The following is a 14,870-nucleotide window of genomic DNA, read 5'->3' as shown; positions in this document are numbered from 1 at the left end:
CTGAATGCTGGGCATGACATGATGACATCACACCCAGCATTCAGACAGTCTGAATAGAGCACAGAGCAGCAGAGAGGAGGGATGCCGGCTCCGCGATCAGGTGAGTATGTTTTTTTTTTTTTTTAAACTAGCCTGCTCCCCCCACCAACGACCGAGCCCCCCCCCCACCCCCCCCCCCCCCCCCGCCAAAAAAAAAAAAAAAAAAGGAAAGGAAAAAAAACGTTTGGAAAAAAAAAATTAAAAAATTAAAAAAAATCAGCAGCGCAAGGGCCCGGGCCGGGCCCCCTGACATGCCGGGCCCGGGTAATTAGTACCCGCTCCCCCCCCCCTCTCGGCGGCCCTGCTCACCCCACCCTCTTTTGTTAAATTATTCTCTACCCAACATTTGCCTTCCTTCCCATTCCTTACAGTCACTCCACATCCCTGGTTCTATCTAACCTCTGCAATAGTTTACTTTTTGACAGTGCTGTGACATTATTAATTACATGACATCAGCAATGCTGCAGGGAGCCTCTCTGCCTTGTTGCAGCTCTCTGACCGGGAGCTGGGCACCTGGGGGACTGGAACTGGAGCAAATAGTGGCAGCTGTGAGACCCCAATATCTTTGGAATGGAAGCAGGCATGTTGCCTATATGCCGCATCCTTACGTGCAGAGGTCTTTACCCACACCACCTCTCACTTCTCAGTAGCAGCTGCTGCCTGGAAATGACAAAGTGCTCCCTTAATTCACTGCAGAGGCCCCCACCAATAATAAATTTGATGACGGCCCTGGCCTTGATACCATTTGTGAAGATACCATGCTTAGCTGGGATGGCAGTTACCCTCTGTGGGATTCAAATCACTCGGGTAGATCAGAATATATCCAAAATAAGACTTTATTATGACAGCACAACACCACAAGACGCTCACAAGATACAGGGTAAATGGTAGCATGTATCCTCCAGCAGCCTCTTGCAGTCAACACTCCAAAATAATAATCTCAGACTCTTTCAGAGTCTTAACCTTCCGCAGTATTATCACTACCGATTAGCTAGACAGTTACGATGTCACCAAGCCTGGGTTACTGGCTGACACAGACCCTGTCCTGGTGGGGTTTCTTCCGGCAGCACCACGATGCCTGGGCCAGAGTCCTTTTTGCTGATGTCTTGTACACCAGGATCCTCCAAGCTAGAATAGCTCTCTTGGAATTCTGTTCTCCTTTTGTCTGTATACACAGGGAGTAAGGTCAAATGTCTCACTCTTCCCCCTTACAGCAGGGGTCAATCAGTGGACACTTTAACTGTTAGACATACTGTCTCTGTTACCTTGATTATGGGCTTGACTCAATTAGCTATTTGGCTGGATACAATAAGCAAAGGGTTACAATATATCATCAAGGAATGACACTTCACGTTTGCGTGAAACAACAAGACATTTGACACATTTTATCTGCCTCATTACTCAATCTGACTCTGTGATACATTCTGAAACAATCACATTTATATTGATACATGTTAATACATTTCCCAATGCTATTTCAGCCAGTATATTACTGTGGAGGCACATTGCATATCATCTAGAAGTTCTAACCTAATTACCTCTCAGATTACCTGTTGACCAAGCTAATAAACTTGGGCTGTCAGCTAGTTAATTCAGACATTGATCTGATTACAAACCAAATCTAAGCTGCACCTCATAACAATGGACATTTGAGGCAAATGGTAATTACGTTAGCTAACACAAGCAAAATGACTTCTGCTGTCCTGTTACTTTCACACAGTATCGCAAGGTGAACCAATTTCCTGTTGGGCTGTGTGCAGCCTCCTGCATTCACTTGTTGCACCTTGTTATATTCTTGTAGCCGCCAGCACCAGTCAATTCCATGAGCATCTGCAGGAAGTCTCTGTCTCCTGCTCCATTAGCTACTCTGAGCCGTACTGCCTGAGAACCCTACTGACTCTTACGAGTTGCGGCGGCTCAGGCATCGCCGCGACTCACTCTGGCCCCACAGATGCGTCCCGGCCGTCACAGTGACGACGATCCGTACGCTCTTCTATCACTGCTGCGACCCTGGCAGCTGGCCTGCCGAGTGCGTGCGCCTTGCACCCCTTATTCATTCCCAGCTGGGGAATGATTATTATTGCCATGCCCCTCCATTGTGATTGGTCCTCCTTTGTATATTAGGCAGGGAGGGCTTAGCCTCCCTGCCGGTTATAGTTCCAGCTTCAGTGTACTTACCTTCTCCTTTCTCTGCTCCTCTGCTCTTGCTATTTGGATTGATTCTGCTGTGTATGACCCTTGGCTCGTTTACTGTACTCTGCTGGATTGCTCGTGACCCTGACCTCTGCCTGTTACCTGGATACACTGTTTGCAACCAGCCCTGACCTCTGCCTGGACCTCACTACCGCTGCCTGCTGTACCCTTTGACCTTGGCCCGTTTTGTACTTTGCTGTTTCTACCACCTGGCCCTCGCCTGCGCTATGGTATAGTTATAAGCTTGTACTACTCTGAGCTAAAGACCTGGGGGCTGTCACTCACTGGACCGTGAGTGCCTCTGCGCTGGTGTGTGGTTCTCTATCCTTCCTGCCGGCGCCTGTCCTGAGCCGCGGCCGTCCGCCATCTTGATGGCCTGTGCATGCGCAGCATCCATGAACTCTTATGACCTTGCTTTTAACCTAATTGGTGGATCAGTCACCTCTCTTTATTTAAGGCACCTGTGGCCATTGTATCGTTGCCTGATCTTGAGTCTCCTTCCCTGTGAGTCTCATTCCCTGTGAGTCTCTTAAGGTGTCTCCTGTGTCCTGCTCGTATCTTCAGTTTCCTGCTGGATTCCCTGCTCTGCTCATTGGCGGTTCCCATACCCGCTACTGTCTCCTGTGTCCTGCTCGTATCTTCAGTTTCCTGCTGGATTACCTGCTCTGCTCATTGGCGGTTCCCATACCCACTACTGACTCCTGTGTCCTGCTCGTGTCTTCAGCTGTCTGCTGGATTACCTGCTCTGCTCACCTGCAGTTCCCATACCCGCTACAGTCTCTCAGCTCTCCTGCTGTGCCTGCATATCCTCGTTGGACAAGCTTCTCTACTCAGCAGCGGTATGCATACTTGTTATTGACTATCAGCTGTTATCCTGCATATCCGCTTTGGACAAGCTTCTCTACTCAGCAGCGATATCCATACCCACTATAGACTATTAGCCGTTACGCTGCATATCTGTTTGAACAAGCTTCTCTACTCTGCAGCGATACGCATACTTGTTATTGACTATCAGTTGTTATCCTGCATATCCGCTTTGGACAAGCCTCTCTACTCAGCAGCGGTATACATACCCGCTATAGACTATTAGCTGTGATGCTGCATATCTGTTTGGGACTAGCTCCTCTGCTCTCCAATTGTATTTATACAGTTATAGACTCTTATCACTACTCCACTCATCCGCACCTGGACAAGTCCTCACCTCCTCGCAGTGGTACAACTTGCTGTACGAGACCACTGACTCTCCCGCTACCTACCTGCACCTGGACAAGTCTTCCCTTCACAGCAGTGGTATAACTTGCTATACGCAGACCACTGACTCTCCCGCTACCTACCTGCACCTGGACGAGTCTTCTCATCACAGCAGTGGTACAACTTGCTATACGCAGACCACTGACTCTCCCACTACCTACCTGCACCTGGACAAGTCTTCCCTTCACAGCAGTGGTACAACTTGCTATACGCAGACCACTGACTCTCCAGTTACCTACCTGCACCTGGACAAGTCTTCTCATCACAGCAGTGGTACAGCTTGCTATCCGCAGACCACTGACTCTCCCGTTACCTCCCTTCACCTGTTCACGTCCACTCTGCTCTCCTTGGTTGAGACCTGCCGTTCCACTACAGCTGCAAGTCGCTGACTCTCCTACCAGTACAGCTGCAAGTCGCTGACTCTCCTACCAGTATAGCTGCAAGTCACTGACTCTCATCTATTCCATTGGCATTCTCTCTCCATCTGCTGTTATATACTTTCCTACTATTCACCCTACTGCCCAGAGGACCGCTGTGTAAACCCCGCCCCTCTGGTAAGCATTATCAACTGGTGAATCCTGGGCAGAACTCCTAGTGCCCGTGACAGGGGCATCCGAGTACCTGTGAGCACGTTCAGCTCCACAGGAAAGGTGGCTGCTATAGACCTCTGTTACCTGTTCTACAAGTTTATGATAATTGCCATCAGCCTTAACACTGACTGCCTTTCCCTGGTAGTCTGGAGTCCTGCATGGCTACGCCTCCACTTCCCCCGATCCCTTTCTGCGCTGGGGTTACTCATTTCCCAGTCTGCGTCCGCTTATGCACTGGCTTCTTGCAGGAATCCTGCTGCACACTATCTCCTACAAGGACTACTAAGAGTAGGATCACGCAGTCATCAATGTCCTGCTTTCTATGCTGCCTTCTCCCCTGCTGTGTCTGTTTGTCACTGTTGCAGGCATACCCTAACATATTCTTGCAGTCTACACAGTTGGATATGTAGCGGTCTACATCTATCGCTAAACTTAACCATGTGAACTGCTGCCTGAGCCTGGCTCATGTTCTCGTTTTTCCTCTGTGATTGATACCCCCTACCCCATGGGCCTGAGCTATGAACAGATCCCGATATTCGGGTGGGACTACAAACCTGTACTTATGAATTGGGCTGGACACCGTATAGAGTAACCCGTCCAACCAAGTACATTCATCTACCACCCCAGTCTTATATGACATATCTGCTAGTGCCCACGTCCCTTCTAGATCTGGATCTAGTAACTGGGCTTTTTGCAGTCTAGATTTATCCTCCTCCCCCAGGACTAACCCCCCCTCAGGATGGTCGTGGCTACTCACCCTCAAAGGTCCGGAGATGGAAAAGAGAGGTTGCTGACACCCTGTTGCCACTGGAGTGTAGGGGTGGATGTTCTTCCTCTGCCTGGAGCTTGCCTTTCCACGTGCATCTTTTCCAACAAAATAATTCCTGATATCTTACCCCAAATCATTGAACCAAAATCACCTCATTGGACATTCCCACCATAACTCCCGCTTCCACTAGGTTGTTACAATGGCCCCAATGCAACTAGATTTGGGCTGTTGGAATCTCTGCCCATCGCCCACCCGCCATCCTAACTTTAAAGTACTTGTTGGGGTTAATTGTTCTGGAATCCTCCAACTCGGGCCGTAACAGGGTAATGGCTTCCCCAGAGTCCCTAAGTCCCTAAGGCTTTTCTGCCTTTCACCTGTACAGGTTGCAAGCACCGGTGAAAGCGTCCTCCTGTTGTTTGCCTCATTCCAGCCACAGCATTGCAAGTGGTATTTAACCCCCTCACCTCTGGCACATCAGAATAGTAGTGATTGTTTTTCTGGGGGTGGCTCCTGCCAACAACCCCCAGTGAGTGGGGAATGGTGTGATTGCCCCCTCTTCCTGGGACACTCCTGTCGAAGATGCCCCCAGTATCCACATCGATGGCACCGCTTCCAGACTTGTCCAGAGTGTGCTATCACTGGTCCTCGGTTGTTGGGTAGCCTTGGGCCTTCACTCTGCCCCTTTTCTGTTTTTTTTCCCAGGACTGTTGATTACAATTTGCCAACCAATCCTGAAGGCTGGGTAATATCTCAGTCAGCCCTGCTTTTACCAGCTCAAGTCCTTTTCTCCGGGATCACTGAAACAACATGACATTTGAAACATTATATCTGCCACATTACACAATCTGAGTCTGTGATACATTTTGATACAATAACATTTATATTGATGCATGTTAATACATTTCCCAATGCTATTTCAGCCAGTATATTACTGTGGAGGCATATTGCATATCATCTAGAAGTTCTGCGCATTGCATATCAGTTCAAACCTAATTACCTCTCAGATTACTTGTTGACTTAGCTAATAAACGTGGGCTGCCAGCTAGCTATGTCAAGTCATTCAGACATTGTTCTGATTACAAACCAGATCTAAGCCACACCTCATGACAATGGACATTTGAGACAAATGGTAATTACATTAGCTAACACAAGCAAAATGACTTCTGCTCTCCTGTTATTTTCACACAGTATGGCAATATTCTTTATATTTCTAATACATATAATATTGCAGGTAATAGCAATGGAAAGATGTACCTAATAACATGAAATAATAATACACATAATACTCTGCTAATGCTCTGGTGTATATACTTAGACTGGGCCAAGGATTAAAAAGTACATTAAACTGTGAGAAACGGGTGATGAATATAAAGTTCTCAGTCCAGTAGCACCCCGTTTCGTAACATTAATTAAAGCAACATTTGCCTTTCGCAGGATAGCTAAACATCAGGTGCATCCATGCATGGCGGCAGTACTGTGTGTATGGACTAATCAGCTATTTCATGCACCATGCTAAAAGGCTAGTGAAGTAATGGAATAAATTCAGCCTAATACATTACCTTAACCATTCACCAAAATTCAACAAAGCATCAGTGGAATTAAATAAAAGCAACATATTAAGACATCCTCCACCATCTTATTGGTAATAACTATGGGACACACAGGAGTTGATATGGATCAGCTTTCATGTGCAGACAGATTCATGCTGCTTGGGAAACAACTTACTAATTAGTAAATGTAGTCTCCTTGCTCATATTGTGCAATAGACACCTTAATGCAGTGGTTCCCAAACTTTCTCAGCTCGAGGCACCCTTAGGGTCACCATAATTTTTCCAAGGCACCCCTAAGCAAAAATTATTACCGGGTAGTCCCGTTTTTTAAGTAGTTGGGTCAAAATGATGTAAGATGTATTTAGACCCCTTCACCATCACATTGTGCCCCTTTATCATATCACTCTGTATCCCCTTCACCATCTCACACCCTGTGTCCCCCTCTTTGCCATCTCACACCCTGTGTCCCCCTCTTTGCCATCTCACACCCTGTGTCCCCCTCTTCACCATCTCACATCCTGTGTCCCCCTTTTCGCCATCTCACATCCTGTGTCCCCCTCCTTCAGCATCTCTCTCTGTCCCCCTCCTTCAGCATCTCTCTCTGTCCCCCTCCTTCAGTGTCTCTCTATCCCCCTCCTTTAGTGTCTCTCTCTGCCCTCCTCCTTCGGTGTCTCTCTGTCCCCCTCCTTCAGTGTCTCTCTGTCCCCCTCCTTCAGTGTCTCTCTGTCCCCCTCCTTCAGTGTCTCTCTGTCCCCCTCCTTCAGCGTCTCTCTGTCTACCTCCTTCAGCATCTCTCTGTCCCCCTCCTTCAGAGTCTCTCTGTCCCCTTCCTTCAGCGTCTCTTTGCCCTCCTCCTTCAGTGTCTCTCTCTGTCCCCCTCCTTCAGTGTCTCTCTGCCCTCCTCCTTCAGCCTCTCTCTGCCCTCCTCCTTCAGCCTCTCTATGTCCCCTTCAGCCTCTCTGTGTCCCCCTTCAGCCTCTCTGTGTCCCCCTTCAGCGTCTCTTTGTCCCCCTTCAGTGTCTCTCTGTCCCCCTTCAGCGTCTTTCTGTCCCCTTCAGCCTCTCTCTGTCCCCCTTCAGCCTCTCTGTGTCCCCCTTCAGTGTCTCTCTGTGCCCCTTCAGTGTCTCTCTGTCCCCCTTCAGTGTCTCTCTGTGCCCCTTCAGTGTCTCTCTGTCCCCTTCAGCGTCTCTCTCTGTCCACCTTCAGCGTCTCTGTGTCCCCCTTCAGCATCTCTGTGTCCCCCTTCAGCGTCTCTGTGTCCCCCTTCAGTGTCTCTGTCCCCTTCAGCCTCTCTCTGTCCCCCTTCAGCCTCTCTCTGTCCCCCTTCAGCCTCTCTCTGTCCCCCTTCAATGTCTCTCTGTCCCCCTTCAGCCTCTCTCTGTCCCCTTCAGCCTCTCTCTGTCCCCCTTCAGCCTCTCTCTGTCCCCCTTCAGTGTCTCTCTGTGCCCCTTCAGTGTCTCTGTCCCCCTTCAGCCTCTCTCTGTCTCCCGTCAGCATCTCTCTGTCCCCTTCAGCGTGTCTCTCAGTGCCCCCCTTCACTCTTCTTTACTTACCTTCTTCCCTGACGTCTTCTCTGCTGCTGCTCCTCACTGAGGCTGTCGGACATGATGAGGTCACACCCTGCAGTCAGTGAGGAGGAGGATCCGGCGCTGGATGATGGGTACGTTTTTTTTTTGTTGTTTTTTTTCTTCTTTTTTCTTTTTTTTTCTAGGGCGATCGCGGCACTCCTGTGACAGAGCCGCGGCACCCCAGGGAGACGCGGTGCACAGTTTGGGAACCGCCGCCTTAATGATTAAGGTCAGCAATACAACATGTATTTCTTACATGCAGCATATATATATATATATATATATATATATATATATACACATTATCAATAGCGTGGGGCAATGTAATATGTTGGCTTTAATGTATTTTAGTCATGTGACACAATTAGTTCACATAAAATGGGACTTTTGAAGAGGGAGCACCCATTGCAACAATAATGGCACAAATCCATTTACACATACAGTGCATGATTCATTAAGGAAAGTAAACCAAAAAAAATAAGTACCTTTATACCTTGGAAAAATCATGTTACATTGGACGGCAGTTTTATAGTTGGGATAGGGCATGCCCTAGATCAACTTTAACTTTCAGTGTACAAATAAAGCTATCGCGTATTTGTATGTTACGTGACAAAAAACACACAGTATTCAATTTATGTACAAAATAATAAACTAATTTGCACCCCTTGCATTGTCACATGGTTTTGTCCAGGAGAAAACGTACTCCTTTTTTATGCCTTACTTTCCTTAATGAATCAGGCCCACAATGTGTATTGTATACATGTAGGGCATTAAAGTGTTTTCACACTGCATATATTTTTTACATTTTCATACTGTTTAAGTGACATTAGCAGTGGTAATACTTGTAATTACTTTACAATGACATCCATAAAATTTACAGCTTGTTATTTTTCTATTACTTTAGGTAACAAGTGCCGACATAGTCTTGTAACGAGAAAACAAGGACCAAGAACTTCAGGTGAATAAAATATACAGCGCAAAATAAATTCTTCTGTGTTAATGGTTACCACGGGAACATTACAAGATTTAAAAATAAAACATGAAAAATGAATCAATCAAGTGCATTAACCCAACAAGTACCGCAGAGCATGATAACCAGTTCTTGTTAAATTACTAGGAAGATGAATGAAGATTCTGTTAATTTGTTGGAGGGTTTTTTCTTCTGTAATCTTCATTTCACTGCGAGACTCACTATTAATGCTGTAATAATGTCTTATTAGGAAGATAAAGTTAACGGCTTGTGTGAGCTGCTGTCTCCGAGAGCTGTGCCTCTCTCTCTCTCTCTCTCTCTCCCTCCCCCCTTCTTCTCCAGTTCTGCTGCTCTGGCTCTGAGCGTCACTCTGCATCCGACCACAGACATGGCGACAGTGGTCCAGCCCCTCACATTGGACAGAGGTAGGACAAGATGAGTACCTGCTGATGCTGTGTGTGTGTGACATTGCTGTGCAAGGAAAGCTTTACTGCAAATGATATCATTAAATGCCTGGCAAAAATGGATCCATGCAGAATAGTCTGTGAAACAATCTGCTTCCACATCTAATGTAGATTAGAGTAAGTGTAGCTGGAATAATCACAGGGACTCCATGCTGGCCTGGATAGATTGAATTGGTAAAGGTTCATTAAATGCACATCAGGTTAAATCAAGCAGCAAATGTTTACCTGTGAGGGCAGTTCCCCCTCATCCTGCTTTTGTTTTTTTGGTTGATTGACTTATAACTTGCTCCTGATCATCGAACAGCATAATGTGCCTAGGAATGAGAGTGTAGAGGTGAATACTCTGATGTGTGTTTTATACAAGCAATCCAGAATTCAGTCACATGCAGCCAGAAGTTTTTATGTACAGATAGTGCATTGTGCACCACTTTGTATTAGAGGCAGATTTCACTGTCATGTTAGAGAGTAGGATGCAGAGAGAGGCAGTGTTTTGGAGAAGTAAGGCACCTGCAGTAGATAATGTTGTAGAAAGAGCAAGAACAGAGAACAGAGCAGGCAGACAACGAGACTGTATTATGAGAATGGGCTGCGGAGGAGAAGGGGAGGAAGTGCAATTGTGTTAATCAGATGATAAAGGAAACTGGAGCTGAAAGCATTTAATTAAATACAATGTAAACAAGTTGGAAATACAGTGTTCAAAGTCAGAGTAAAGTGTAAAAGCTTACAAAGATAATACATAAGTCTGATTTACAAAGCCTAACATAATCTTCCATCCTAGGATTTTAGTTATACTGGTGCCAGCTAATACAATTCTGTTTAAACAAAATACTATGTATTTTAATATAACTCACATAAAGTGTTAATGCACACAGTTGAATTGTTTCTTTACTCATTAACCCATTGCATCATTTAGCATCTGCTCAAATGCATTTAAGGTTAACACAGTTTTGATTCTAAATGAAATTAAAAAGGTTGTTTAATATTTTAAAGCAGTAAAAATACCTTGAACTATTTTAGCGAACAGTGTATTTTTTTATGATCTCCCCATAATATAACTGGGAGGGGGGTGGTTCAAACCCAAGAAAAAGGAGGTGACTAATTTCCTGAAAAGAGATATTCAATAGATACAATATTGGGGATCCCGAGGAGATACAATTTTTCAATAACAAAATATGGTCACAAACGCACACTTCTGACCACCTGACCTACATATTCTACCGCCCTTTTTCCAGAGCAAAGAGTATACAAACATCCTTCCATTCCAGATTTATGTCTTTCCCGACCATTCAACTGAGAACTCAGATTCCTTGTTTAGAATATTAAATATTAACTGTTTGTATGTTCTCCCCGTGTTTGCATGCGTTTCCTCCGGCTACTCCGGTTTCCTCCCACACTCCAAAAACATACTAGTATGTTAATTGGCTGCTAACAAATTGACCCTAGTCTCTCTCTCCCTTGCTCTCTCTCTGTGTGTTAGAGAATTTAGACTTTAGGCAGCGACTGATGTGAATGAGTTCTCTGTACAGCGCTGCGGAATTAGTGGTGCTATATAAAAAAATTGGAGATGATGATGAATTGTTCAAAAAATATTTACAATGTGATGGTCTTAAAACAAATTTACATTGCTATGTTCATGTGAAGGAAAATCAATATAAATTAAGTTAATATATCATAAAGTGACTGAAGCATGTGACATATACAATTTATCTTTACTAACTAATTATTTAAGGCATCAAAGTAGAATTACATGAACAGTTTCAGAAGCTACAATAGGATTCCTTAATGTTTTGTTTCAATACAAGGGAATATGTAAATATGTACATTTTGTTGTGTTGACTTTTGGCATTGGAACATTGCTAGTTAGCCATTTACCCAAATTTAATATCACTATTTGTTTCTATTGTATTTCAACTGTACAGCAATAATTAAACAATGAGTAAATATTTCTATAAACAACTGGCTGACAATTGTCATCTTGAAAAGAACGGCACAGTGTCTGTTTTGGCATTACATCAAAGAGCAGTTGTGTTGATTGGTTCCGGTATGTAAAGAATTAGCATACACCACTTATCCTGAAATGTCACCATATGTAAAATCCTTTTTTCTTTCCTAATACAAAGTAATTGACATGAAAGGCATTTACAACATAGTGCCTGTACTAACCATCTATGCTTCTGGGGTTCTTTTCCCTTGTGAAGAATGACCATGGTAAAAGACAAATTACCATGGAATTTCATAGTAACTTGTTCATTTATAATAGTAATCCTGTACATTGGTTGCTGCAATCTTTTGATTTATTTATATTTTTTGCATATAAAACACGAGTCCCTACCTGCCGAGCAAACAATATGGCATGATATATCTGCCAGCATATTACATGGATGTAAATGAATCTATCTAAATACAGAAAATGAATATAATATATTTAACTGCTGCCTCTAGTTCAAGGCTGATGTTTCTGATAAGAAAAGTACCATGATAAATAACCAAATTACTATGGAACTTCATGATCATTTTGTTATTTACCATGGTAACCCAGTTACTTATGTTAGATACTTGCACAGTGTAGGGTACAAAAAATGCAAGATCAAAAAATATTTTGCTTGGGGTCCAGAAGGGTTTTGCTACTATTGCTTTGTCATCCTGTTATGTTACAGTGTACCTGTAAGAGGGTGTTGATAAATGTCAAACAAAAATGGAGGATAAACAAAATATGGACTTCGGAATTGGCATCTGATTTTACCAAATCTGACTCGGACTGTGTCACCTATACTGCATGGCACTGATACATTTTGAATTGGTGTTCCTTATTCACTCAGAAATGTGTTGATATTATGGTGAATGAATATGGCACTAAGTATCCAAGAAAAGTGTCAGCCACTAAATTTTATTATTAACTGCAGTATATAGTACGCTTACAAATATTCAGAGTTTTATATAGAATTTTTAATCATTTAAATCATTCCCTGCCCCAGTGGAACTTAAACTCTAAATCCCCTACCACATGAAATCTCCTATACATGCACACACATTATAGGGTTTATGTCATCAGACCTTGGAGTGTGGGAGAAAACCCATGCAAAGATGAGGAGAACATACAAACTCCACACAGATAGAGCTCTGGATGGAATTGAACCCACGGCCCCTGTGCTGTGATGCAGCAATGCTTTCCACTGCGGCCACAGTGCAGCCAGAAGGCTTGGCCTTGCCTGCTGTTAGATACCTTTTGTTCCCTTGCCAAATAACTATCCCAGACCTAACAAAAGCATGCCCACCATCCACACTGTAATTTATTTTATGATTGCTGCCCATATTGGATTGTGAATTATTATGGAAATTACACCTACTCCAATTAGTTACTACACATGGTCAATAAGCCGAGAAGTAGAGGTCCATGTGGAACCACTGTTAATGTAAAATGTACTTATTTCAACTAAGAAATAAAGTTATTCCTAGTGAAAAGCTCACATTGCAATAACCTGTAGATTGATTGGGTAATGAATAGGTGAAAAGCTGTGTGTAGTATAGAATAGTAATTTATACAATAGTAATAATTATATAATTCTGTTAAAAATTAAGACCAAATTTAAAACCATATAACACTAAGTCGAGTGATCCTGAATCTAGATTGAAAAAGACTTGGGGCTAGATTTACTAAGCTGCGGGTTTGAAAAAGTGGGGATGTTGCCTATAGCAACCAATCAGATTACAGCTGTCATTTTGTAGAAAGTACTAAATAAATGAAAGCTAGAATCTGATTAGTTGCTATAGGCAACATCCCCACTATTCAAACGCGCAGCTTAGTAAATCTAGCCCTTGGGGTGGATTTCCTGAAAATCGTGTTTGGTGGCAATTTAAGCCACCACACATCGCCACAAATTTCCCACGGTTTAGTTCTCCAAACAGCGGCGATACCTATAGGGTGGTTTGAGGTTGGATTGTTAAGCTGTCAGAGATGTGTGACAGTTTCAAAACACTGAAAGGTAAACAGCATGTTTCAGCTACCTTGCCATTCAAAACATAAGAGGAGTCACCATTAACTTAAATAACCTAATTTAATTCAATGTAAGGTTCTTAAGTAAGGGCTTACAACTTATTGAATATATAATTCTAGTGCAGGGGTTTCTTTGAACTAAGAACATAAGAGGAATCACCATTGACTTATGAATCATGGGGGCAATGATTAATTAATTATGAGGCCAAAATTAATATATAATTAACTTATGAGAGCAAATTTTATTGTTCATTATATAAAGGGGCACTATTGTTATGTTTAATTATTGAGCAGGGTCATCTCTCCTCCTGTTTTCACCACTTTTAACTCTGCTCTCCAGCTGCCTTGCCCTCCTCCTCTAGGACCTTCTTCTCCCCGTTCCCTCTTGCTCCCTCCTCTCCACTCTGGGGGATTCCCTGCCATCCGTGCCCTCTTGGGCTCCGCCGTATGCGAGACCTTCCCCTCTCCCCTCCCCCGCCCCTCTAGCTGTGCTTTGAGCTCACTGAGTTACTGTGCGTTTTGTTTACTGTATCGTGCTGTCTCACCTTTGTATTGTAATTTTGTTTGTCCCTGTACGGCGCTACGGATACCTAGTGGCGCCCTATAAATAAAAATTAATAATAATAAATAATAATAATAATTATGGGAAAATGAATTTATAATTATATTAAAGGGCAGATAATTATTTATGCTGTGGCAACACTTATTTCATGATGGGGGCACAATTTATACTGCACCCACACAGCACTGCAAATGTGATCCAGCTCTTACGTCCCGCAGTAGGTGTACACGGCACATAACCCCCAACTGTCCTGGAATTGTTACAAAGATCCTAATTGGTGGGATAGTACAATAAAATCAGGACTGTCCCACCTAAATTAGGACTGTTGGGTGGAATGACCTACGGTTCTGATGATCTGCATGCCCACAGCAAGGGTAAGTGCAGGATTTTAATCGAGGTTATTCCAATTGTTAGTTACACATTTTCATATTCTATATATGTAGTATATGCGGCAAATATATATTCATATATCCTGCTCTGGAAAACCCCATACATCATCCTGCACTACAAAAAGGAGTCAGTGTAAGTGATGGACAATGATAGAGATAGCATTGCAAGAGATTGTAAAGACACAGTACTAAATAAGGAGAAAAAACTCCAATTTTTTTAAATCTGGGAACGTTTTAAAACGGCAAAGCGCTGACAATCAACTATACGACTTACCACAAGTAAAAATCTATACTAATTGCAAGAACTCTTCTTAGCTATAGTATAGTACTCCAATTATTTTAAATTGCAATCATTTTTTATTCTAATCACCATTGTTTTAATTGACGATGAAACCATCACTGTTATTCACTTATATTTACTCATAACTTAAAATAACTACATTTTGTTATCTAGGTAATTTAGTTCCACATAGTTATGTGTTAAGGTTCAGAAGGTGCATCTGCTACAAATGAAGTATTCCTTTCCCTATT

The 14,870-nt window shown here is 43.4% G+C and overlaps 1 protein-coding gene across 2 annotated transcripts in view; it reads left to right on the top strand.

The window, feature by feature from the left end:
* Positions 1 to 9,240: 9,240 nt before the first annotated feature.
* The window catches only part of LIN7A (lin-7 cell polarity scaffold A), a 75,353-nt gene continuing 69,723 nt past the window's right edge, over positions 9,241 to 14,870 (top strand). For both annotated transcript variants that reach the window (XM_075209352.1, XM_075209353.1), the window contains exon 1: positions 9,241 to 9,355. In XM_075209352.1, coding sequence (XP_075065453.1) covers positions 9,319 to 9,355 — 37 coding nt within the window. In that variant the 5' untranslated portion in view covers positions 9,241 to 9,318. The remainder of the gene's footprint in view (positions 9,356 to 14,870) is intronic.

Source organism: Mixophyes fleayi, chromosome 4, assembly GCF_038048845.1.
Source record: "Mixophyes fleayi isolate aMixFle1 chromosome 4, aMixFle1.hap1, whole genome shotgun sequence".
Classification (NCBI taxonomy): domain Eukaryota; kingdom Metazoa; phylum Chordata; class Amphibia; order Anura; family Limnodynastidae; genus Mixophyes; species Mixophyes fleayi.
The sequence above is the reverse complement of the archived record's forward strand: the minus strand, read 5'-3'. Positions and strand labels throughout refer to the sequence as shown.